The sequence below is a fragment of the Cavia porcellus genome, unplaced genomic scaffold, assembly GCF_034190915.1.
Source record: "Cavia porcellus strain 051 isolate PalLab524CR breed Dunkin Hartley unplaced genomic scaffold, mCavPor4.1 scaffold_6, whole genome shotgun sequence".
Classification (NCBI taxonomy): Eukaryota; Metazoa; Chordata; class Mammalia; order Rodentia; family Caviidae; genus Cavia; species Cavia porcellus.
Window position 1 is genome coordinate 63,771,341 of NW_026947489.1, and position 26,948 is coordinate 63,798,288.

Sequence of the window (26,948 nt, forward strand, 5' to 3'; positions counted from 1 at the left end):
GATACATAACTATTTCATCACCACAAAGATTCTCTTTGTGACTTTATAGCCAACACGTACTGCATCTTCCATTACCCCTACCTCCTGTCAATCACTGTTACTGTCTTTCTCTGTAATTTTGTCACTTCCAAGAATGTTATATAAAAGGAATTACACAGTATGACATTTTGAGATTGGCTCTTTTCCCCCACGTGGCATGATACCAATATCCTTTTTATTGAGTGTTCCATGATACGATGTACGAAACACAGTTCACCTATTATAGGGCATTCAGGTTGTTTTCAGCTTCAAATAAAGATATATGACCAACAGCCAAGAAATCTCAGTTTCTATGAATTTTCTTTTCTTTTGCACAGTTACATATTATTGAAGTTGGCACACCACCTACAGGGAACCAGCCCTTTCCAAAGAAGGCGGTGGATGTTTTCTTTCCTCCAGAAGCACAAAATGACTTTCCTGTTGCAATGCAGGTATTTTAAGCAAAATAAGTGGACTTAAAAGAACAAAAACAAAAAACTCATGCTAGCATTCATAGGCGATATAATGTGATACTTAAGAATTATTCTAAAATGAAAATTTAAAGAATACCCTGGCTTTCATGTTTTATCTTATGTTATCAAATTGTCTTTTCTTTTGTAGATTTCATTCATTTCTTTGTGTATTGGGATATCCCATATTTAAACATGCTATAAAAATGAAGACAGCCTTAAATATTAACTTTTTTAAACTAACACTCTTGTTTTTACATCTCTAAGATGGAATTGTATTATATATTTTGTTTGTTTATAGATTTATTATTTCTCTAAAGTGATTCTCTTCTTGCAGATCAGTGAAAAGCATGATGTGGTGTTCTTGATTACCAAGTATGGTTATATCCATCTCTATGATCTTGAAACTGGTACTTGCATCTATATGAACAGAATTAGTGGAGAAACAATTTTTGTTACTGCACCTCATGAAGCGACAGCTGGAATAATTGGAGTGAACCGAAAAGGACAAGTAAGGACTTCTTGAAAGTTGTTTAATTAATATGTTATCTTTACTTTTATTTAAAAATGTGTCCTTGGTTCTCAGAAAGTAATACACAGGAGGGGAGAAAAACCAGAGATATAAATCAGCAGATTCAAAATAGCAGACATTAATAAGTTTAGAGATCTCATGTCCAGCATGAAAATTAAAGTTAATAAAGTTAAATTAGGGATTTCTAAACCTTATGAGATGATATATTAATGCACTTTGCTATAATCATTTTACTATGTATAATATATACTGTAACTTGATTCTTGAATCTCAAATACGCACAACTTCATTTTTAAAAACTATATAAAAACACAAGTGCATGAATATAAAGTCTTTGATCCTGTCTCATAGAGAGAAACCATTTGGCATTTAGCAATCTAGGATTACAAATTTTTATTGTCAAAAGAAGTAAGTGTCCTTGGAAAGAAACTATTAGGGTCACATGGTTTTTAATAGGAATTTTCCTTTTTTAATGTATCTCTAAGATAAGAATTTTACCTACATCTATTTTTCTTTTGCCTTATGATGAAATACTCAATGTTAGAAGGTAATGTTTCAGTATCTATTGTGGAGTTCCTAGAAAGATACATACTTAGATAGCAAAAATAGTAATTCTTCTTACGAAATTTGTCATGTTTGACAGCCTTCTTCATACAATGTAGCAAGTGATTGGGTTTCTGTTTTCTTAGTATTTTAATGTAACCAAATGGCTAAAAACTTAAAAACTGAGTTCTGTTGTTGCCTTTTCTAGTTATCTCACAACTTATTTTTTCTCAAACATTAAGCAAAGGAAATACATTAAGATTTTTACTCCTTTATTCAGTTAAATTTTGAGATATGGTATCTATATTAACAGACACTTTCTCTAGAGAGAAAGAGTGTTTCCTTACTTTTCCACCCCCTATCTCACCTCTCGACTTTGTTAGATGCTTTTGTTTTTTTTTTGGTCTTTTTCGTTTTTATCGGTACCAGGGATTAAACTCACGACTGCCTGCTTGCAAGGCAGGCGCTTATGCCGCTGAGCTAAATCCCCAGCCCCTGCTTTTGCTTTTTACGTACTGAATTAAAATTTTTCCTATAACTTTTTCTTTTTTTGTTTTTTTTTTTGGTGGTGGTACCGGGGATCCAACTCATGACCTTGTGCTTGCCAGGCAGGCGCTTGTGCCACTGAGCTAAATCCCCAACCCTCTGTCGTTGTTCTTTATTAGAAGAGGGGCATACCTTTTTAAATTGTATTTCTATCATCAGACAATGTCTGGCAAAAAAGCAGCTTAAAAAATTCAGTAGCTGTTGCCAGGCATAGTGCAATTGCCCATAAAATCCCAGCTACTTGAAAGGCTGTGGCATTAGAATCACAGGTTCTAGGCTAGTCTGAGCAACTGAGCAAGAACCTATAGAGTGCATGGCTAGCGTGCACTAGACAGTATAACAGCAGACACCACAGACTAGTAACCATCTATTCGGTTACTGAATTCTCAGATATTTTCCTTGTAGTTCTTTGGGCAGAAATTTCCCATTTTCATTAATTCAACAAATATTAGGCATACATTGTGTTGAGCACTGCATGTTGCAGTTGAACAGAGACGTTCTTTGCTCATATGGAATCATGACTGGGAAACAGACAGTTACAGTAGTAGAGGAGTGCTACTAGAGGAAGCAAGTGATTTATAAGCTAGGAATATAAGAAGCTCCACTTGGGGAGTGGTGCTTAGGTGGGTAAGAGAGAGCTCCCTTTAGGGCAGCTGATAGCAGTTTAGCTTTAGGAACATGCAGGACATCGTTATGCAGCATTGAGTTTTAAGAAGAATTGAGGGTAACTGTTCTCCAAGCAGCAACAATTAGAAATTATAGTAATACCTTGGTTCACCAATGCTTCTATGTGGTTCACAAAACAAAGCATTTGGCAGACTTTCGCTTCTGCTCACAAACTGCACTGTGTAACAAATGTGACCTCAGTCACCTTCCCTACTCAAACACAAACACGATCATCTTTCCCCAAATAATAAAACAAAATAAGTTCGTAAACCAAGGTATCACTGTGCATTTATTTATCTATGCTGCATTTATTAAACATCTACTGTGTACCTTGCCTTATGTTAGGTATCCAAGGATTCCATGATTCCATGCTTCCCCTCTTGAATATGTAATCTGACACATATATATATATATATATATATATATGGATATAAATATTATAAAATAGCTAGAAAATTATTACAAAATCCTAAAATTCAAAGGAGTACTTTAAATTTCTTCTAGGTGAGTCCTAGATTTATAATAGAGTCATAAGATTGCCTTCTGCAAGGATGTATAAACATGTAGAATTGTCTTTCAAAGCTCATTTAAATGGAGCTTTAACCTTTCATGTTAGCCATGTTAAGAACGAACACATGGTGCTTTGCATGGTAGCACACCTATAATCTCAGCACTTGAGAGTTTGAGGTAAGAGGATCACTGGGAGTTTGAGACCAGCCTGTACTAACTACATAGTGATCCTGTCTTAACAACACAAAATAAAAAGAACAGATGATACCAAAGCATTTAGAGTTTGGACATTGTGAAGTAAGAAATTATATTACAGAATTGCCATATTTGAGGGACCCAAAATAACTTGTTTTTGTTTTTGTTTTGTCTTTTTCCTTTTTATCGGTATCAGGGATCGAACTCAACTTGCAAGGCAGGCGCTTATGCTGCTGAGCTAAATCCCCAGCCCCTAAATGACTTGTTTTTAAATCACTTGTTTTTAAACCTTCTTTCATCTGCTCTTTTATTTTTCTTCTAAATTTTTAGATTTATGGCAGCAAGAATGCAGTTGTCAAATTATGTTTATCTTTGTGGTGTAGTAGTAATCTGCTTTTACAGATTAGGTGTCCTTTCTATCCAAAGGAGCAACTGTTATTTAATCTTTAAATCACAGGTTTTGTCAGTGTGTGTGGAAGAGGAAAACATAATTCCATATATCACCAATGTGCTACAAAATCCCGATTTGGCTCTGAGAATGGCTGTACGTAACAATTTAGCTGGTGCTGAAGAACTCTTTGCTCGGAAATTTAATGCTCTTTTTGCTCAAGGAAATTACTCAGAGGCTGCAAAAGTGGCTGCTAATGCACCAAAGGTAAACAGTTATGAAAATAAAATAGCCATGCTTGGATTAATGGTATTGTTGTGTTCTCTATTTCTGTTGTGCCTTGAAGATGAACTGGCTTTGTATAGAGAAATAATCCCGTTCAGATTACATTTTCCTGTGGTAGAATATGAGAGTTATTGTCAGTAGCTCTAGATCTGTTTATCAATTTAAAACTCAGAATGTTATATGGATATGTAGATCTTGCAAACTGTGATTTACATAGATTTGATATTTGGCCTTATAAATGCTAGCCACATATTTCCAAAACACTGGACATGAAAATAGCTCCTGTGCAATTTGTGGTAGATAGCGGTATCAGAAATTGGGCTGAATTTATTCCCACTCATTTTTCTGTTGTATTAGATTAACACTTTATGTTCCTGATAAGTGTAATGAAATTTGTACTTAATTTAATGTGAATTTAGCCAGGTGTGGCTGTGCATGTCAGTAATCCCAGTATTAAAGATGCTGAGGCAGGAGGATCACTGTGAATTTAAGGCTGGCCTGAACTATATATAGCAAGACCTGTCTCAAAACAATTAACGTGAACTTGTTTTAATAACTAGCTGTAACTGCTGGAAACCCTCGACTTAAAAACATTTGATGGCAACTCATTTAGGACTCCTCTTGTGTTTCAGAAGCTATTCCTAGTCTCCATTCCTTTTCCTCGATAAATTTTCCTACTCTTAAAAAAAAATTGAGTTGCAAGCTTTCATAGATGCAAACCGGCTTCGTATTACAAACATTTGTAGATGCAGACAGATGTTTGTCAAAGAAATGGCACACGTGTCTGCCAGACACTGCCACAGTTTTGCTGCTTTGTAGTTACTATGCAGTGCAATAATGGACAGCAATACAGTGCTCAGACAGAGCCTAGGATATCCAGAAGCAAGAGAAAAAGCAGTGGTGATGTAGAAGGGACTGCTAGGAGGTGCAAAGCAATAACCATGAAACAAAAGTGAAAATAATTGAACATAGATGTCACTCATCTTTTGTGTGTGTGTTTAGTTTTTTTATGCTTTATATTGTATATTTGTGTCAAAGGTGCATAAGACTCAGTTTGTCAGATTTATGTATGAATCTAATTTATAAACATTCTCCTAGAATTTGTAAGTTGGGGTATTAACTGTATTTCATGATTGTATTTATGCTTTTATACATTAACTTTATAGTGAAGTTATTTGTATTTCTGATTCTGAATAATTTATAAAGCTTAACCAGAGATATAAAAGACTAAATTTATAACAAGTGGTAAAGATCTGAAACTTAATCAGCATGTCAGCTACTGCTTTTTACCTTGACTTAAAAAATCCATAGGGTTATTAGACAATCTCTGAAGAGTCCTTAATTGCTTCTTCTTAAAGGGAATTCTTCGCACTCCAGACACCATCCGACGGTTCCAGAGTGTTCCTGCTCAACCAGGTCAGACTTCACCTCTCCTTCAGTACTTTGGAATCCTTCTGGACCAAGGCCAGCTGAACAAATATGAATCCTTAGAGCTGTGTAGGCCTGTTCTTCAGCAAGGGCGGAAACAGCTTTTGGAGAAGTGGTTGAAAGAAGATAAAGTACGTTCGTCTGTATTGACATAATTTTGCTTTGATTGAATTAAGAACTATATTAAGTTAAAATGGATTAAGCAGGACCAAAATATCTGCCTTCTGTTATATATTTATTGTAGAAATAGAACATACAATGCTTAAAATGTATGTATTTATTGCCTTACCTTTTAAAAATATATTTATTTTTATGGCTATCGATGGTGTGATTATCAGTATTTACACTTTTAAATGTAATCCAGCAATCTTGCTTGGTAGTTAAAATTACCAACCTGGAATGGGGTTGTTATCCTTTTATTTGAGGAAAATTTAGTGTGATTACTTCAGTACGTAGTCATATTTTTCAGTATTCGTAACATTCATTCAAACATGAGATGTTATTCCACATCCCACACTTGATATGTACAGTAGTTCCAGCAGTACAAATAATCTTTTAAGAGCAGATTATCATAAAATTTTGATACTTGTTGCTAGTCAACATGTTTGGATGTATGAGGAATGTGTACATAAAATGAGAGATCATTCATATGTTAACACAGATGCAGTCTAGTTAGCAGTGAGATGCTATTTCATAGAATGTTAATTCTGTGAAAAAAATTTTTTAAACTTGGTTATAAATAGGAATTAAAAATATATGTATTAGTCGGCTTTCTTCACCATAGGACTTCCTTGTGCCTTTTATATTCTCTTGGTGCTTAATTTTTTCTAAACAGAGCCCCTTTTCTACAACATACTATTTTTTGTGTGTGTGTGGAATAATGACTTAGACATACAATATATGTTATTTATAAGGCCACAAACAAGTATGAGCAACTTGTTTATTCGAATCTCTTAAGGTACTCTGCAAATGAAAAACCTTTTTGCACAGTATTATAGTCTTGAGTTGCATGTTTTTTGCTTTTGTCAAAAAGTGAGATAGGGCTGGGAATGTAGCTCAGTGGAACAAGTGCCTGCCAGGTAAGCGCAAAGTCCTGAGTTTGATTCCTGGTTCCTCACTCCCTCTGCCAAATAAAGTGAGATAACACTATTCAGAATAACTCATTGAGCCGAATGTGGTGATGCATGACTGTAATTCTAGCACTTGGAAGACTGAAGCAGGAGGATTGCTATGAGTTTACGGCCAGCCTGGGCCACATGGCAAGTTCATGACTAGTCTGGACTCCATAGTGAGACCATGTCTCAAAAAACAAACTAACAAAAAAGAAATACTCATTGAGTACTTATCTAATGTTATTGTACCTTTCAGCATTAGTGTATGTTGGTAGTGATTTTTTTTTTAACTTTTTTTTTTTTTTTATCGGTACCAGGGATCAAACTCACGACTGCCTGCTTGCAAGGCAGGTGCTTATGCCGCTGAGCTAAATCCCCAGCCCCGATAGTGGTTTTTATTTCTGATTTTTAGGTGGTATTTTTACATTACTAATTCTGAGTCCTTGTTTCTTGACCCAGCTTCTGGAAATCTTTTAGGATACTGGAGGATAGTACTTCAGAGTTGAGATGCTTGGACATGAGTCTCTATTGAAGAATAGTTACTAGCTACACTAGCGAGTATTTGAGATCTGTCCTGATCTCCCTTAGGATAAGGGAGTATGGGAACAGCAAAGGTAACTGAGTTGACCTGAATAACAGGGTGATAGCTCTTTTGGGTATTAGCATTTTTTGCAAATGGTCACATGGGAATCATTTTTGGTAAGAGAAACATTGGTCAACTCTTCTTAGCATGTTCAGTTAAGATGTAAAGACTGGTAGAACTTCCCACTTTTAGCACTAAAATATTAGAGTAGTTTCTGACATTGCCATTAAAAGTTTCTACTCTAGCATGTAAAGCAGAACTCTTAGGAGGCTGATGTCTCAATTGGGCAGCTGCCTAATGCAGGTTGAGTAATAAATAATTGTGTGTCTGTTTGTGTACTACCTAAAAATTTTATGATTTTTATCTGTTGGTTCTTATGAAATTAGAAGATTATGCCTTATAACCTTAAATCCTAAAGTTAAGAGAGTAGAGCTTAGTTCCTTCAAAGTCCTTAGGTTTAATGATGGCCCTTATGGTAAATCTCCTTTGTTCCTTCAGTGTCAAATCTTCATTTTTCATTATATTTGCCTGGCAAGCATGAGGTCCAGGGTTTAGTCTCCAGCACTGCAACAGTAATAGAATGCTTTACTATTTATAATAATTCAGGGCTACATAGATGTGACACCAGAGTATTTTTAATAGCTATACATTAAAAATATGTGTGGTTCTGCTATACATGCCAACAAGGTGTAGTTGGTAATGTCTGTAATTGTGAAGCTGATGGGCTTTTCTATCCTTGTTTAAGATATATGGAGCATTCTACTGAGACGACGTGAATACAGTATCAAAAGTCTTTGCCAACCATAATCCCTACATAATATAATATATTTGGGAAAATTGAGGAACTGAGTATCTACTGTATTATTATTCATAGGGAAATGGTTTCAGCTGCCCATTTGTAAAGCAACTCGAGTCACTAACCAGTCTCTTTTTTTCTTTTATCCAGCTTGAATGTTCTGAAGAATTGGGGGATCTTGTGAAATCTGTGGATCCTACATTAGCACTTAGTGTGTACCTGAGGGCTAATGTCCCAAATAAGGTCATTCAGTGCTTTGCAGAAACAGGTCAAGTTCAGAAGATTGTTTTATATGCTAAAAAAGTGAGTGCAATAAAATAAATTCTTAACATAAATTCATTAAAATATCCAGGGAAATATTAGCCTATACTGTTACTTTAATAGTGAATTTTATTAAATTTTGAATTACTTGGAAAAGTATTAAAATTCTGTCTTGGTTTTCATAAATAGAATTCAGACTTACTGAAAAATGGAGACAGTTACTCTCGCACGGCTTATTAGAATTTAGGATGTTGGAAAACTGTTTTAGAACAAATTTTTTAAAATATTCATTGAAAATGGATAGGTCAGTTATAAAAAAGATGAACTCTGTTCAAATAATGTCATGTCAAGCCATGCATGATGGTGTACACCTATAATCCCAGCATTCAGGAGGTGGAGGCAAGAGTATCATAGCAAGTTCAAAAAGACCAGCCTGGGCTACAAAGTTGAGCTCAAGGCCAACCAGAACTGTATAGCAACACTCTGTCTCAAAAAAAAAAAAAAATTCTTCTCAAACCAGAGTCCACTTGAGCCTCTTTATTTATAAATGCATTTGTACTTTCACTGGTGGTAGGTGTTTATTAAAAACACTTTATGCTTTAAGTGCTTTAAGTAAAATGCTTTAAGTTGTATAAAACCAAAATTTTGCAGCAGGGTTAAAGTCTTTGTCATTTGTAGGTTGGATATACTCCAGACTGGATCTTTCTGCTGAGAAACGTGATGCGTATCAGTCCAGATCAGGGACAGCAGTTTGCCCAAATGTTAGTTCAAGATGAAGAGCCTCTTGCTGATATCACACAGGTAACATTCTATTCATTGAGATGAGGAATGGGAGGAATCTGACTTTAAATAACTTTGTAGACTTTTAACCTTCAGTTTGTGGGAAGTAGAGGTGAGATGTTAATTACCTCACCAAAAGAGCAAGTTGGACAACAGTGGACAGTATAGTATCTCCTGTGTACAGGTATAAAACACACAAACTCCATCTTGTTAGAAGTGTTGTGTTTATTTACAAAATGAGAAAATACATGAGAATGATGAAATAGCACTTGCCCACAGGGAGAGGTGAGGTAAGAAATAATATAGGAAGAGTTGTTGTTGAAGGCCCAGGATTTAGCTCAGCGGCATAACCTGACAAGCATGAGGTTGAGAGATTGATCCCTGGTACAAAAAAAAAAAAAAATTAAAAAAAGGACAGGGCAGGGCTGGGACTTATGCCCTTATGCCAGGGCATAAGCCTCTGCCTGGCAAGTGCAAGGTCATGAATTCAATCCTCTGTACCAAAAAAGAAAAAAGAAAGAGTTAGTTGATTGCATTTCACATTGGGCATGGTTTTTATGCTTTTAAAAGTTTGTAAAGATTTTATATGGGGGCTGGAGATGTAGCTCAGCGGCATAAGTACCTGCCTTGCAAGCAGGCGGTCGTGAGTTCGATCCCCGGTACCGATAAAAATGAAAAAGACAAAAAAAAAAAAAAAGATTTTATATGTGTCAGTTTGATTGTCTTCTGCTATGATGTAATATCTTAATACTTTGTAGTTATTTTTTCCATATGTAAAAGTAATTCAGGCTGGGTGTGGTGGCACACACCTGTAATCCCAGCATTCGGGAGGCTGAGGAAGGACAGTTGTTGCTTACGCTACAAACGAGCTCAAGGCCAGCCTGAATTGCATAGTGAGTCCTTGTCTCAAAAAGACCAAAAAAAGCAATTCAGTTCTGCAGAGGATAAAATGTAGTCTTAAAATTTATTATCCACAGAATCTTTAAATCTGGCATTTTGTTTGAATTTTTTTATATGTAAAGAAATCATGCTAATTTCATAGATACTGAGTTGTATGTAAAATGTATATTATATACACATCTTTCTTGCAGATTGTGGATGTCTTTATGGAATACAACCTTATCCAACAATGTACAGCATTCCTGCTTGATGCTCTGAAAAATAATCGCCCATCTGAGGGTCCTTTACAGACACGGTTGCTTGAGATGAATCTTATGCATGCACCCCAAGTATGTGTTTCAGTACTTTTTAGACGAGTTCCCAATAACCATTTTAGTAATTACTCAGAACCCCACAGATTGTTACTCAAAGTTATAAGGTGCCTAATAACTTTTTCAAAAAAAGACAGCTATTTTTCCTTTTTGGTTTATTTCCTTTACCAGTTCTTCATTGAATCTTACTATCTAATCTGGAAATTGAATTACTGATACAAATGAGATGGCAAAATGATCTCATCCTGTTTCTGGTTTTTATAGGTTGCAGATGCCATTTTAGGGAATCAGATGTTTACACATTATGATCGGGCTCATATCGCTCAGCTGTGTGAAAAGGCTGGCCTGTTGCAGCGTGCATTAGAGCACTTCACTGATTTATATGACATAAAGCGTGCAGTTGTTCATACACATCTTCTTAACCCTGAGGTATTTCATTTCTTACCTGTTGTGATTAATTAGTATGTTGAAAATGTGCTTGATATCAGATGATAGTAATTTTTATGCCACCATGAAGTTCAACATTATTTCGTTTACTTAATTCACTTATCTTGTCCTCTAGTGGTTAGTTAATTACTTTGGATCCTTATCAGTGGAGGACTCGCTAGAATGTCTCAGAGCCATGCTGTCTGCTAATATTCGTCAGAATCTGCAGATTTGTGTTCAAGTGGCATCCAAGTACCATGAACAGCTTTCAACTCAATCTCTGATTGAACTTTTTGAATCTTTCAAGAGTTTTGAAGGTAATTGGGAGTGTTTAAAATTACTTTAGGTAAAATTACTTTAGGAGAGAGATATGCTTATGATCAGATTGTTGAAAATTATTTTTCAAAGCTATGGGATATTTTAATATTTTGATTTATTACTCAATAAATGTCATGGCTCTTATACATCAAGTCATGGCAATATAGAGTATGTAAGGTCATCTAATGGATATTTTATAAATGAATTAAAGGCAGAATGTTATAGTAAACATTTGTTGTTTTGCCCCAGTATAAAATGAAAAGAGTAACAATCGGGTATAATAACATTGTATGTCTTTTAAAACAGCAGCTTATTACACAGCAGAGCTTCTCAGCCTTACTACTGAGGTATTTGCAGATAGGTAATTCTTGGTTGTATGCAGTTATCCAATGTATGGAGACTATTTAACAGCATCCCTAGTTTCTACCCACTTAGTGCTAGTGGTGTCAGTTCTATCAGTTATTTCAACCAGAATTTTCTTTAAATGTTGCTAAATCCAAGGAAGAAAAATACTCTAGATGATAAATGCTACTATAGATAGTACTAATGTATCCACTGCTGTAGAGAGCCTCTGTTGGGCTCATTCACTAACTAAATTTTGTGTGGGTCCTCTAATTAACCTTTGCTCCCTCCCTTTGTGGTATCAATGCTCCAGACAGAAACAGTAAAAGATTGTATCAGCAGGGGCTGGGGATTTAGCTCAGCCGCATAAGTGCCTGCCTTGCAGGCAGGCAGTCATTAGTTTGATCCCTGGTACCAGTAAAAACAAAACAAAAGATATGAGCTTTCTCAGTTTGTGTATGTTAGCTGTGCAATAAATTTAGTGTTTAGTTCAGTAGCCACTAGTCACGTATATCTAAAGTCATTCAAATAAAATAAAATTCAAATTTTAATTCTTCAGTGAATCTAGCTATGCTTTAAGTGCCCAATAGCCACACAGTGAATACCATATTGGTATTGTGACTGAAAGGACATTTTCATTATTCCAGCAAGTTCTGTTGGACAGTACTGTGTTTAGTCATTTCTGAACTACCTTAGTCTGTTTTCTGTTAACAGCATTATAGAAAAAACACCTGGCATGTGGAATGTAATTTAAAATTTCTTATGTGGAATATGATGAAGTGGCTTTGATACTGAGTAGCTGCCTCTGTGTCTAAAGTATCCAAGAACATTGAATGTTCTGTATGAATTAAAGTGCAAATCCATTTTATTGAACTGACTGCTGGATCATTTAGTGTTCTTTCTGAATTTTTTAAGCAATCCATTTATATTTGGGAGGGTTTTTTTTTTTTGTCTTTTTCCTTTTTATTGGTACCAGGGATTGAACTCATGACTGCACACTTGCAAGGTAGGTGCTTATGCCGCTGAGCTAAACCCCCAGCCCCTAATATTTGGGAGTATTTTATATAATTGCTTAAATATTTTTTGGGTTTTGTTGCTCTCTAAGTTTAATTTCATTTATTTGTCTTTTAAGGTCTCTTTTATTTTCTGGGATCCATTGTTAACTTCAGTCAAGACCCAGACGTACATTTTAAATATATTCAGGCAGCTTGTAAGACTGGGCAGATCAAAGAAGTAGAAAGAATCTGCAGAGAAAGCAACTGCTATGATCCTGAACGAGTCAAGAATTTTCTCAAGGTAAGTATTTTTGAGTAGTGAGCTTTCTGAAAGAGTTGCAGATCAGCAGTTCCATGGGGCTTCAGTCAAATTTGTAAAGTACTTTTTCCCTCCCAAATGTGAAATTCTTAGCATTCTTAAATTGTGTATTGGGTTATGTCTTCTAAACTTAATATTCTGTGGTTTCCTTTGAAATGGGGAAGGAAATTAGTAAGTAATACTTAAGAATGGCCATCTGTTTAAAAAAGAAATAGCACTGTTTCAAAAGAAAATTTTCCTTTTTTTTCACTGAAAGAAGAGGTGTTGTGTACCCAAGTCAAGCATAGAACATCAGATCTTTGTCATGTGAGGGAATTTTTGGACACTTTGTTTTAGTGAGAAACAGTTTTGAAGTGGTCTTGCATTCTCAATGTCATTTTAGAATCTCATTTAAATTTCTTTCAAATATTTCAGATGGCCTTTGATAATTTTTAAACTTATTTTTATTTTTTTATTAGTAATGTTTGTGATACGTAACATTTACATTGATGTGGGGGAAGCCATACTTTGCATCTTGGTGATTTTTCATCTCCTTACATTTGGGCCTTATATTTGTTATCCTTTCACTCAGCCTTCCAGAGTGCTGAGATTACAGGCATCTGCCACCGTGCTTGGCTTTGGTGAAATTTTCAGAAGCCTCTATGGCAGGAAGCAAGAAATCTGTTGTCTAATAAAAGATAGTTTACCACTATCAAGTCTGCCTGATTCTAGAAAATGAAATATTAATTATATATAATTCGTAAAAGAAATACCAAACCAGGAAAGCTCAGCTTTGTTGGGTATGAATTCAGTTACAGAGAAATAGGAACACACTACTGGTTATGGTTATGTTATGTTGAGGAGTAATAGCTTCTAGACTATGAACTCCTTAAAACATGAGTAAGGACAGTTAATTTTCTTTAATTTTTAACTTAGCTTTTAGCTTTATTATCCTGTCTACCAGTTATTTTGTAGGGAAAATAAAGTTTTAAATTTAGCAGTTGTGTTTAAGACTGGGAAGATCATCAAACACTCAGATTATCACCCACCCACTGCCAAATACATACATATGAAATTATTTCAGAGAATTTATATCAAGTTCTCAAATAATTTTTGTCACTTGAAAGAATTTTAGTTGGAAGACAAAAGTAGATGTTTATTTTATGAAAAACAGGCTTGTACTGGCCATGATGGGCAGGTAATGAGCACTTGGGAGGCCGAGGCAGAGGGATCACTGTGAATTTAAGGCCAGCCTGGGCTACATAGTGAGATCTTAACTCAAAAAAATGAAAGAAAAGGAAAGAAAGAAAGAAAAGCAGCCTTTTCCTGCTACTAAACTGTCATTGGCTGGTGTTATTTTGAAGCATTTATTCCCTGGACTCCTCAGTTAACTAGCTAAACCCTTAAAGGGTTCTAAGATTTTCATTAAGTCTCCTAAGTTTTGAAATTGTCCTGTATTTTGGATTAAAAGATAAAACTTAATCCAGAGAGTATAGCTTTTATAGTATAAAATGTTTTGTCTTTGATGAGTAGTCTGAAAAACATGACAAGTATATTTGAACCCAATCTAGTGTCCAAAAATTCCCTCACTGACAAAGATCTGATGTTCTATGCTTGACTGGGGTACACAAACACCTCTTCTTAAGAAGTTTACTTCCTCTTTTGAGTATCATTACTGTTTTCCTCTTAAATTACTCCCAGATTCTTACATCATTTCCCCTTTTTTAAAATTAATTTTCAACTTTTGTGCTTCAATTTAATTTCTTCAGGCTTGGGTATTTATATTTGATAAAGTATTATCTTTTATTTATAACATTCTTAAGTTTCCAGAAACTATCTTTGGAAAAATGGTGCTGCCTCAGGTTGCTAGTCCGAGGTGTCTAATTAGATATAAGGATTCTTCCTCCAGGTTTGTGATACAAGCCTGATATAGTAGGGGAGTAGATGTAGATTAGGGGCCTTTCAACCTGTTGAATGTGAATGTTGAATGTGACCTGTTTCACATTCTAATTTATTACTAGCATACATTCCATTTATTGTTTTTTCAGTATGTGGCTAGCTATTCAGCCATAAACTATTTATCAAGTACCTTGTGTGCAGTTAGAGTTTCAGTGATAATCTGATAACCATTATTAATAAGTGTGTTGGTGGGCCTTGGAAATAAAGTGAGGTCAGCCTAGGTGTTAGGCAAGGTTATTTTTAAGCTGTTCTTGACTCTTTGAAAGAATTAATTACAGGTGAACCAAGCATCTTATGTTTAAGTATTTGGAGATACAAGCTGTGTATACTAGGATGATGTTGGTGTATTCAGCTTCACCTTGTTAATGAGAATTAACATAAACCAGTCAGTCACTTTTCTATATTGATCTATGATACATGACTAGAATACTTCTGGACATTTGCTATTAAACTTAATTTTGGAATTACTAGCATAATTACATTTGATCTTATGTGTAAACTGTATCCTAAGAAGAATACTTCTCTGAACTGAATCTTGAAAATTTGAGTACTAGTTGTATGCTAATCACCAGACATACAGAGAATCTTCTCACTTAAAATACCTGTGAGGGGTGGAGGTGTAAACTCAGTAGGAAGAGTGCTGGCCTAGCATGTGCAAGGCCCTGTGTCAGTTCCCAGCATTGCCACCAAAAAAGGCTAAAATATTTGAAATTGTCGTTTTCATCATTTGACACTCTAAACTTTTTCTTTATGTCTGTGTATAGAAAGCATTGTTCTTTAGAACCAAGATCTGCTTGTTACTTGCTACCTTTGTTTCCCCTCCCCCTACTACTTTTTTTTGTAGTACTAGGAATTGAACCCAGGGCCTCACACATGCTAGGCAAGTGCTTTACCATTGAGCTACATCTTGCAGCCCTTATTGTTTGACTTTTGAGCTAGGGTCTTGTTCAGCTGCCATGCTGGCCTGGAATATCCAATCTTCCTGCCTCACCCTACCAAGTATCTTGGCTTGCAGGCATCTGCCACTGGGCCTAGTTTTCTTTTTTATTTTATTTTAATTTTATATTTTGGTACTGGGGATCAAACTCACAACCTCATTCTTATCAGGCAAGCACTTGAGCCATTGAGGTAAATCCCCAGCCCTGTGCCCAGTTTTCTGCCTTTAATCTTATTTTCTGTCATTCTTTGTCTCCTGGTTTTGCTTCAGTCATACTAACTTTGCTTTTTGCTCAAACCTCATGGCTCCCTGACCTTCATCTTCTTTAGGTTTCTAGTCAAATGCCATATAAGATGATGTTTAAATTTACCTTATCTAAAACAGAACCCATCCCTACCCTGTCCTCCTTTTTATCCTGCTTGCTTTTTTATTGTATATAGTACCCACCACTGTGAAACATTCTCTCTTTTCATCAGAATGAAATTCCCTGGAGGGATAGATTCTGCTTTCCTTATTCCTTCCTATGTATTTGTTGTCTAAGGAGAATCTGATATATAGTATAGGCATTCAGTAAATTTGTTTATTACAGGTTCTTTTTTTTTTTTTTTTTTTCCCGTACCAGGGATCAAACCTGTAACCTTGCATTTGTCAGGCAGTCACTTATGCTCCTGAGCTAAATCCCTGGCCCTTAAAGGTTCTTTTTTTTTTTTTTTTATCAGTACCGGGGATCGAACTCATGACTGCCTACTTGTAAGTCAGGCGCTTATGCCCTTGAGCTAAATCCCCAGCCCCAAAAGTTCATTTTTAAGAAAACCTCTAGATATATTTATGTAATTCCAATTTTGATCTTAAAATTGTTAACATTTATAACTGGAGATTGACTAATCATTTAGAAAAATGTTAATATTATTTCCAACTATGAAATCATATGTAGATTTAGACAATCAGTCCTAATTTTTTAACTTTGTACTGGGGATTGAACTCACAACCTTGTGCTTACCTGGCAAGTGCTTAAGCCACTGAGATAAATCCCTGGCCCTGCCAGAGAAATCTTAAAACACATACACAAAAACAGAGTAACTAAGTAATGTTAGATTGCTGGTAGGCTTGTTTTCCCCCAAGTGGTAAAGTATATAAACAGGCATATTAAATAGGATAAGGAAGAAAACTAATGTATTGGTCTACCAATTGATCAATGCTTATTTAGGAGGAAAATTACCATCTACTGACATTTTTATTTATGCAGATACAGATATTGGTGTGTGTGTGTGTGGTACTGGGGATTGACTTCAGAGCCTTGTGCATGCTGGGCACGTGTTTTACCACTTAGCTACATCCCCAGCCCCACTTCATAGAAATACTATTAATAGCAATTAGTACAGAGCTTCCATAGTTTTAAAATAAGTACTTGCTTTAGACTTTCTGTAATGTGAAAAATCTGTAGTTGGACTTCCACTTCAGATTATAGCCATTTTTAGTTTTTAATTTAGGATAGCCCACAAATTTTTCAGGATATTCTCTGAACATTTTGTAGACTAGTCTTCATGTAGTTTATAGTGTGGTGACTATCCCTTAGTCTTAAGAATCAGGTTATCCTAACCTTGCAAGTGTAGTTTACCTTATATTCTGACCTTGCAAGTAATGGCTTTTGTTGGGGAAAGTCCTATTCTACTTACTCTACTTTCTTAGTAGACTGTCTTAGAGGAATCATTTATTGAGGAATGTTTCACTATGTATAAATGAATTCCTGATGGATACTGTTGTTTTTTGTGCTGTACCTAATGTCTGTGGAATGTAACAGGACATGTATCAGGTAAATTGCCCAGTACAGGTCTTACTTATCTGTCTATAACATCTTGTGTCAGTCTATAAGTAGGATTGTAGCTTGGTATTTGTAATGGTAAAAGCAATTGGCAATTTAAAGATGTTTTCTTTAAATGCTCTTTTTTCCCCCCTTTTGCTTTTTTCTTATAGTGACATGTGGTGTATTTAATTCATGGCCATTACCATCATGCTGCTCTTTTTAGGCTTTGTTGTAATAGAGTGTAGAGGCTGGCTATCTAGCTTGCAACTGGGGAGGGGTAAAAATTAAATCAGTTGTTTAAAACAAATGTGAGCCATTTATGCCTTTTTTTTTTTTTTTAAAAAAAAGGACTACAGTTATTAAATCAGCTATCAAATTCAGTTGAATTATTATTTTTGTGAAAAATCCCAGTGATTTTATCATCTGAGTGCCATTGGTGGCTCACAAATCTTAACTTGGTAATATTTTGGTGAAGGGATGTGTGGGAGAAGAACCTGATGTTTTGCTGTGTGAATCTCTGTTGCTTAGTAAAAATTTACTGAAACTGGGATATCACATATTAAGCTATTGTGCCATTTCTGTCTTTAACAAAAGAGTCACATTTGTGGGTCTGTCCCTTAGGGCAGAACAGATTCTCATGTTATACATAGACCTAATACCTCACACAAGAAAATGTTCATGTTTTTTTCTTTTTTCTTTTTTTTTTTAGGAAGCAAAACTAACAGATCAGTTGCCACTTATTATTGTGTGTGATCGATTTGATTTCGTCCATGACTTGGTGCTATATTTATATCGGAATAATCTTCAAAAATATATAGAAATATATGTACAGAAGGTAAGTAGTATTTAGATCATTTAAAGGTAAAATCTCATAGTAGATTTTATTTCTTACATTTTGAATATCTTCATCCTTTGTTTTTTCAATTTTTATTTTTTATTAGTTCATGTTTTCAGTATCCTTGTGTACCCAGTAAGAGTGGTCTGCTTGATACAGTAGCTTTTAGCATTTTTGTTCCCATGACACTTTTCTCTTTGGTTAAAATTTTTACATACTTGCCAAATCTGTGAAGTGTAAGAATGGTACTGCTATGGTAGACAGGTTAAATTGAATGGCCTAAGATTTTACTACATTGAGAGGGCTTAAAGTACATTTAAAGCAATCCAAAATGCCAAAGCACAGTTTTACATACTAAAAACTTTTATTTTCTAACCCTAGGAATAAAAAAGTAGATTTGTTATAATATGGAGTCTTTTTTTGTTGTTAGTCTTCTAAATTTCTTCTTTGACATTAGCTTCTTTGTGCTTATGATTCGGAGCCAACTTAAGGTACTTAATTCATTAGGCCAACAGAGGAAACTAGAGTACAAGTGCTTCTACTATTTAGAGACCATACAATTGCTTTTAGCAGGACTTCCTGCTAAACATCTCTTTCCAGTTTCAACTATAGACTCTTTAAGTTCATTGTTGATTTTAAAAACTAAGCTTAAAAATAGGTTGCCTTTTTGTTTAACTCATCTCTGCTTTATTAATGTAACACATTCTTTTTTTAAACCATAGGTGAATCCAAGTCGACTTCCTGTGGTTATTGGAGGATTACTTGATGTTGACTGCTCTGAAGATGTCATTAAAAACTTGATTCTTGTTGTGAGAGGTCAATTCTCTACTGATGAGCTAGTTGCTGAGGTTGAAAAAAGAAACAGGTGTAGTAGCATTTTAACCTTCATGATTGGGATAAGTTAATAGTCTTTTATAATATGTTAATGGATAAAAATAGCCAGTCACTTGCCTCATAGCTACTTAATAATACATGAAGGAGAATTCCCTGGTAACCTAACTTAAAGGCAATAGTCTGGTTTATAAAGCTATAAAACAAGTGTTTTCTAAAACACTACAGCTTTCGGATAGAAGATCTTTGAAACTGGTTTATCATCTCCACACCCTGCACTCTGGATATTAGATAGGGTCTCCTGCATTCTAGTCAAGTCTTCTACCACTTTCCTATCTCCCCAGCCAGTTGGTCCTTTTCTGCCTATTAATAATTATCAATTATATGGTCTGACTTCATACATGCTTTTAATGTAAATGATGTAGTCTGATCAAAAACAGTGAATGTTCTTTTTTTTTAAAACTGAATTTTAAGAAAATTTGTGTAAATATATTTGCTTAGAACATTTACTGATCATTCTTGCCACTTTCTGAAGTAGTTCTAAAGTCTGCTTTCACATTTGTAGTTGTACATTTGTAGTTCAGCTGCCTCAGGGACCTGAAATTGAAAACGTTTATCTGTCATGGTCATTTTGATTTTAGGGAAGAGCCAGAAATCACGTGGTGTTTCATCCATTGAATAAGGTGGATGAGAATACACTGTAACTATTTGCTTGCCCTCATTTTTGCTACCTCTCTCTCTTTGTCCTTTTCCTTCTCCCTCTCCTCTGTCTGTCTGCCCCCCCAACTCGCATCTTGCCATGTGTAACTGAAAAAAAAGACATCATTATTAATCCCTCTCAAAACACTTCCTGACAGTGTGCCTGTTACTGTAGGGTGTTTTTTTTGTTTGTTTGTTTTGTTTTTTTGCGGTACTGGGGATCGAACTCATGACCTCGTGCTTGGCAGCCAGGCACTTACGCCACTAAGCTAAATTCCCAGCCCTGTTACTATAGATTTTTTTAAATTTAAATTTTCACTATATCTTGACCACCCCTTACATGTAGTAAGCCTCCTTTTAGTCAGATATTTTACCAGTGTACTGAATAACTTTGATTTGTTTGTTTGAACCTGGGGCCCCTGAACTGAGCTACATTTCAGCCCATTTTTTATTCTGAGACAGGATCTCATTAAGTTACCATCTTGTCTAGACTGGGCCTGAGGTTGTGATCCTCCTGACTCAGCATGCTGAGTAGCTGAGATTACAAGTGTATTGACTGCTTTGTTTTCTAGAGATAGGGTCTTGCTATGTTATCCTCAAGCTCACAGTCCTGGCTCAGCCTCAGGTAGCCTGCAGACATGCTTTACTAGGCCTGGCTCTTAACAACTAATTCTTCACTGATAAGAAATAAAAAGAGTTACTGGAAGAGTTAAACTGCCCTTTGTAGTAGTACCTAATATGAAGGTGACCTCAGTGATCATCTGCTTTGAATCATACGACACCCTGTCCTTCCTCTACAAATGTATTTCTAAAATCTAGATAATTTCATCTCGAACAAAAAAGTATAATTTGTAAGCCTTTCCATATCTAGGTGGAAGAAAATAAGTGTATCTTACATTTTGAAGGTTTGGGATAGTGACAGTATTATATACCTTTAGTGTGATCTTGGGCAACTCAGCCATCTCTGTAGTCTTAATTTCCCAATCTGTAGTAGGTTTTTTAGAATTAAAGGTAATGTATACAAAGGCACATCATAGACCATAAAATGCTTATGTGGTTGGCATGTCCAGAAAGGGTTATTTATATCATAATATGTGTGGATTTTATTTTGTTTCTTATAGACTGAAACTGCTTCTGCCTTGGCTAGAAGCCAGAATTCATGAGGGTTGTGAGGAGCCTGCTACTCACAATGCATTAGCCAAAATCTACATTGACAGTAATAACAACCCAGAGAGATTTCTTCGTGAAAACCCTTATTACGACAGTCGTGTTGTTGGCAAGTATTGTGAGAAGAGAGATCCACATCTGGCCTGTGTTGCTTATGAACGTGGCCAGTGTGATCTAGAACTTATTAATGTAAGTACTGATAGCTGAATGTATATAGAGAAGGCTGCATGTTTTAGAACTTGTTTTATAATATAATATCAGTCCTTTGGAATGATAATGTATCTCAAGTCACCCTGATTGACCTTTTAACACTTGCAACTCCCACTGGCTTTATTGTCCATGTTCTGTCAGATATATACCAGTCATATATATGTTTACACTCCATACACTTTGTTAACTGTGTGACAGTAAGTTGTGTACATCATTGCTTTTATACCTATTTGGGGTATATGTTCTGTGAATAAGGGTACTCTCTGAATACACATTGTAGATACCAGCTACAGTGCATGACATCAGTAGTATACTTGAACTTCAATTCCAGTTTTGCTAATTCTCCTCGTTTTTCTCTCCATCTTAGGATCACATGTTACATTTAGGTGTCCCATTACTCTCCTTTAATATGGAACAGTTCTTTGGTATTTGGTCTTGTACAGTATAGAGATCTTTGCAAAAATGTGGTTTTTTATTTGTAGCCTCTTTGCTATCGGGAATTGAACTCACACCCTCACACTTGCCAGGCAGGTGCTTATGCCACTGAGCTAAATCCCCAGCCTTGTAGCCTCTTTTATATACATAAAATTTGTCATTTTAAAGTAAACAGTGTTGGGTGCAGGTCTTTTTTGAGACAGTCTCATTATGTATGTCAGGCTGGTCTCAGACTTGCAGCAATCCTCCTGCTTCAGGCTTTCAAGTGCTGGGACATGCGACACCATGTCCAGCTATGTTCACAATGTTGTGTAATTCTTTTGTGTAAGTTCCAAGTTTTCGTCACTCAGAATGGAGATATGTATTCCTTAAATTGTTTTTTCTACACCTCCCTCACTCTCCACTTGCCTGTTGCTTAATTTCTGTGGATCTGCCTTTCCTGTATATTTTGTATAAATATCAAGACTTCCTTTTTTCCATTTTGGGTTTCTTTGATGTTTCTCTTGATTATACTTTTAGATTATACATTTTTATGCAGAATATTAATTGATGCCTTATGTTTCTCATGCTGTTTCATCTTGAAGCCTATGCTATCTTACTTGTTCTATTCATGACATCAGTTATTAAGTTGCACTATTTTCCCCTTTGTTGACATTTTAATATCTGGCAGACATGCCAATAGACATTTTATACTATGTAATTATCTTGTTGCCTTCTTCCAGTTTAGCATCTGTTTGATTTTGGTTCAACACATTCTTAATGCATTGATTGCAAAATGAAGATGTTCGACTTCAGCAGTCTTCATATTTATCAGTTAACACATATTCATGGACTCAGATTGTTGTTTGATTCACTGAATTTATTCATTGTTACCTTGATACTCAAACTGTCCTTGCTTTGGCTGATGAGAACTTCTTTATTTGGGCTCTCATGTCTTTATGTCATGATCCAGTCACTTTCTAAGCACTTCTTTATTTTCTGATACCTGATAATACCAAGCATATTTTTTAAAAAATTAAGTTTAGGCTGGGGATTTAGCTCAGTGGCATAAGCACCTGCCTTGCAAGTGCGTGGTCGTGAGTTTGATCCCTGGTACCAAAAAAAGAAAAAAATTAAGTTTATTAGTACATTTTAGGTGTACGTAATGAGCACATTCATCATAGCAAATTTGTATCTGTTCATGATACCTTGATTATTTTGTTTTTTAAACAGGTGACCATTTTTCTAGGGAATCCTGATCTTAGTGGGGGATGGTATTACAAACTAAGATGTGGACTAAACTGCGAGTAGGATTTTTTTCCATTGTGAAATATAGTAATTATGTATGAATATATATGCATACATATATTTATGTAAAAACATGCTTATAGTGTGATACCTCTGTTCATAAACTTGATTTTTTTTTTTTCTTTTTGAGGTGGACTTTCACTATGCAGTTCATACTAGCTGTGGGCTATTTTGTAGCCGAGGCTTGTCTCGAACTTGCAAGGATCTTCCTGCCCCAGCCTCCCACGTTCTGGGATTACAGGCGTGCACCACCACGTCCATTTTACAAACTTGATTCTTTCCATGATGCTGGTCGCAAATCTAGTTGGTTGAGAACTGAAGCAACTTCAGTGGTTAAGTTCAGTGTTGATCTTATGGAGAAATTTCATTAAGTTCTCATCCAGCTTGATTTGTGAGCAGAAGTGTGGAGATAATTGAGTTGGTAAACCAAGATACCACTGTTTACATGGAACAATATGCACATGAGAACAGCTAATGAAAAAGCCCTGAAGGTGGACTGCCTCTACTCAATATTAGAGGATATTATGAAGCCTCTGTAATTTAAAACATTACTAGTATATGAACCAGAGAGATGTTGAGTAGAATATAACTTCCAAAAATAAGATTCAACATCAGAGATTGTAATTCTTGGGGTTTTTTGTTGGACTTTTTTTTTGTTTTTTAGACTCTTGACATGTAGTTCAGGCAGGCCTTGAACTTACTGACTGTGTAGGCCATGCTGGCCTCAAACTCATGGTAGTCTTCCTGGCTCAGCCTTCCAAGTGATGGGATTATTGGTGTGTTCCACCGTGCCTGGCTCTCTTTCTGTTAACATCACTAGGAAAAATTTGAGTAACGTGTAAAAGTAGTAGAATTTTTATAAAATAATAAACAGGGCTATATTATTGGAAATAATTTTAAATCATTCTGCAGAAAGTCATTACTTTGAAGTTAATATTTCTTATCTCATTTAGGTTTGCAATGAGAATTCTCTCTTCAAAAGTCTTTCCCGCTATTTGGTACGCCGAAAGGATCCAGAATTGTGGGGTAGTGTGCTACTGGAAAGCAATCCTTATAGGAGACCCCTAATTGATCAGGTAAGGTTGGCAAGTTTTAACTATGAATAAAAGCTTTTCACTTTACATAAATATAGTCAAGGGATCATACTTAACTATGAGAGGAGGCAATAAAAGGAAAGTTAAAAATTATATAGATTTCTAAAAACACGTATATATTATATATACTAATAAAAATAGAATTTCCAGAAACAATTAACTCAGTTCATTGGCATTAGAAAGAAAACAACAATATTAAAAGCAATTACTTCCTAGTACTATAGTATATGTATTATACTACATAGTATGTGTGTTATACTTAACCATACATATTGTATTAAATAAAAAATATAGTATTAAAGTATATTAAGAATCATGGTGATCCCAAACAACCATACAGATTGTTCAGTGGATGACTTGAGACAGTGCACTTTTGTTTTCTTTTTTGGGGAGGAGTGTAATCTGGAATCAAACTCAGGACCTTGCACTTGCCAGGCACTTTTGTTTTCTAATGACTCATTGTACACAAACTTTATTTCATGTATGAAATTATTTAAAATATTGTAAAATGAAAAAAAGAAAACAGCAAATTTGACATTAAATTATTAAAATTCCTGACACATACCTTAATTTTTTGAAAATATTCAAGGGAATAGGAAATCAGCAAATGATAAAACCCATATTTTGTTAAATGTAATAAACAGAAGAAATTGTAAATTTTTTGTATATATATAAAATTGAAAACGTGGGTTTTTTTTTTCTTGGTACTATGGATCAAACTCATGACCTTGCACTTGCCAGGAAGGTGCTTATATGTGCTGAGCTATATTCCCAGCCCTAAAACCTTATTTATTGAGGGTTATAATATTGTTTTCTAAGTTCTCTAGATATATAAATACATTTTGAAAGATAATAGATTGAAAGCTATTTTTTTGTTCCTTTCCTGCATAGTATTTTTAAGGAGCATTCCCAACCTAGACAACAAAGCTTTCTGGAAAAAATGTGTATTGAAGTGAGTACTGTAACATAAGCCAAGAGACAAGGAATTATTGACTCTACAATTCCTCATCTAGATAGTTGAATTATACCTAAGTATTAATGTTTTAACTAGGAGAAAGACAGATATTATATAATTGAGTTGATTTGTATAGAGTAGATTTACAGATAGTATGCATGTCAGTAGATTTTTGTAGAAAGCTATTTGAATATTAAATTTAAGTGTTTTTGTTCTTTTCCGTCTACTTGAAGTTTTTTAGTGAAAAGACACATTATTCTTACTGGATAATGTCTTTGAGAACCACCTGATTTTCCCTGTATATCTTCTGTAGGTTGTACAAACAGCCTTGTCTGAGACTCAAGACCCTGAAGAAGTGTCGGTAACTGTTAAAGCTTTTATGACTGCAGACCTTCCTAATGAACTCATTGAACTGCTGGAGAAAATCGTCCTTGATAACTCTGTATTCAGTGAACACAGGTACACTATCACACAGATTTATTGTGCATTTCTGGTCAGTCTTTAATTTTGGCCTTACATTTTGGGGAAGAAAAAACCCCCAAAATTACAGAAAGTTACACAAGTTTATGCTCACTTAATGCTTTTTCCCTTTTAACCTGCGTCCTGAGACACAAGCCCCTTCCTAGTTTACCTATTACTGGTGAGGTTTTGAAATACTGCAGTTAAATATCTTTTTTTCCTGAAGGAATCTGCAAAACCTCCTCATCCTCACTGCAATTAAAGCTGACCGTACACGTGTTATGGAGTATATTAACCGCCTGGATAATTATGATGCCCCTGACATTGCCAATATTGCTATAAGCAATGAGCTGTTTGAAGAAGCATTTGCTATTTTCCGGAAGTTTGATGTCAACACTTCAGCAGTGCAGGTAAATCTTTGGGTTACATGAACAAAGTCACTGTAGTGGCATCTGTTGATTGAAAATACGCATTGTCCTGTGGGTGTGGGAATGGATTACTGGGAATAGAAGAGCAGTAAGTTGCCAGCAGCTTAAATTTAATTGCTTTGGGTAAGATCCATGTTACTGTGACTGTTTTTCCAAAATGGGTGCTTAGGTCTTGATTGAACATATTGGAAACTTGGATCGGGCATATGAGTTTGCTGAACGCTGCAATGAACCTGCAGTATGGAGTCAACTAGCGAAAGCCCAGTTGCAGAAAGGAATGGTGAAAGAAGCCATCGATTCTTACATCAAAGCAGATGATCCTTCATCCTACATGGAGGTTGTTCAGGCTGCCAATACCAGTGGTAGGGCTTCTTACCTTTATGTATTTGAGATCTCAGAAAATAAGCTAAAACTGAAGGTATAAATTTTGAATTGTACCACCTTTCAGTATTGCTTGGGTATTTAGGAAATTTGTAGGTCTCTATCTTGTTCCAGGCAAAAATAGGCTACATTTTGTGAATTCATAGAGTCTGTGAGAAAGATTAACTTTCTATTTTAATTTTTATAAAAATCCTGATAGAGCTCTATAATTTTTTAACTTAAAGGGAAAAAGCAGATTCAGCTATTCATATAGTCATTGATGACACAGAAGTATAAAAGACTTTGCAGTCATAGATACACTGTCCTGTTTATAATTTGTAATTCTTTGTAGTGTTTCCTTAAAAGGGAATTAGTAGCAGTTCTCATTTACTTGGTTAAAAAGGAAAAACAGGACATTGTGGACTTAATTTTTTCTCCTGTACTTAGGAAACTGGGAAGAACTGGTGAAGTACTTGCAAATGGCTCGAAAGAAGGCTCGAGAATCTTACGTGGAGACAGAATTGATATTCGCACTGGCTAAAACAAACCGCCTTGCAGAGTTAGAAGAATTCATCAATGGACCAAATAATGCTCATATCCAACAAGTGAGTTTCCTGTTTAGAGTTTTTTTAAACAATGTAAAAATAAATAGTTGAGCAATTTAATTGGCTTTTAAAGAATTTTATGGAAAAATCTTACAGGGAAATAAATTGTTTCTCAGTGTTAAGATGTAAATTTTGAAAGATGATTGAGCTAAAACAAGCTATTTCTGCGTTAATGTACCA

General features: G+C 35.2%; 1 protein-coding gene across 2 annotated transcripts in view; it reads left to right on the forward strand.

Moving 5' to 3' along the window:
• Nucleotides 1-26,948, forward strand: part of Cltc (clathrin heavy chain) — a 65,203-nt gene that overhangs the window by 27,213 nt on the left and 11,042 nt on the right. For both annotated transcript variants that reach the window (XM_005003502.4, XM_003469449.5), the window contains exons 5-22: nucleotides 357-470; nucleotides 826-999; nucleotides 3,938-4,135; nucleotides 5,512-5,712; nucleotides 8,223-8,375; nucleotides 9,012-9,134; nucleotides 10,205-10,342; nucleotides 10,589-10,753; nucleotides 10,887-11,067; nucleotides 12,543-12,706; nucleotides 18,113-18,238; nucleotides 18,961-19,103; nucleotides 20,890-21,124; nucleotides 23,821-23,943; nucleotides 25,230-25,375; nucleotides 25,602-25,785; nucleotides 25,973-26,165; nucleotides 26,611-26,768. In XM_005003502.4, the coding sequence (XP_005003559.1) occupies nucleotides 357-470; nucleotides 826-999; nucleotides 3,938-4,135; nucleotides 5,512-5,712; nucleotides 8,223-8,375; nucleotides 9,012-9,134; nucleotides 10,205-10,342; nucleotides 10,589-10,753; nucleotides 10,887-11,067; nucleotides 12,543-12,706; nucleotides 18,113-18,238; nucleotides 18,961-19,103; nucleotides 20,890-21,124; nucleotides 23,821-23,943; nucleotides 25,230-25,375; nucleotides 25,602-25,785; nucleotides 25,973-26,165; nucleotides 26,611-26,768 (2,919 nt within the window). The remainder of the gene's footprint in view (nucleotides 1-356; nucleotides 471-825; nucleotides 1,000-3,937; nucleotides 4,136-5,511; nucleotides 5,713-8,222; nucleotides 8,376-9,011; nucleotides 9,135-10,204; nucleotides 10,343-10,588; nucleotides 10,754-10,886; nucleotides 11,068-12,542; nucleotides 12,707-18,112; nucleotides 18,239-18,960; nucleotides 19,104-20,889; nucleotides 21,125-23,820; nucleotides 23,944-25,229; nucleotides 25,376-25,601; nucleotides 25,786-25,972; nucleotides 26,166-26,610; nucleotides 26,769-26,948) is intronic.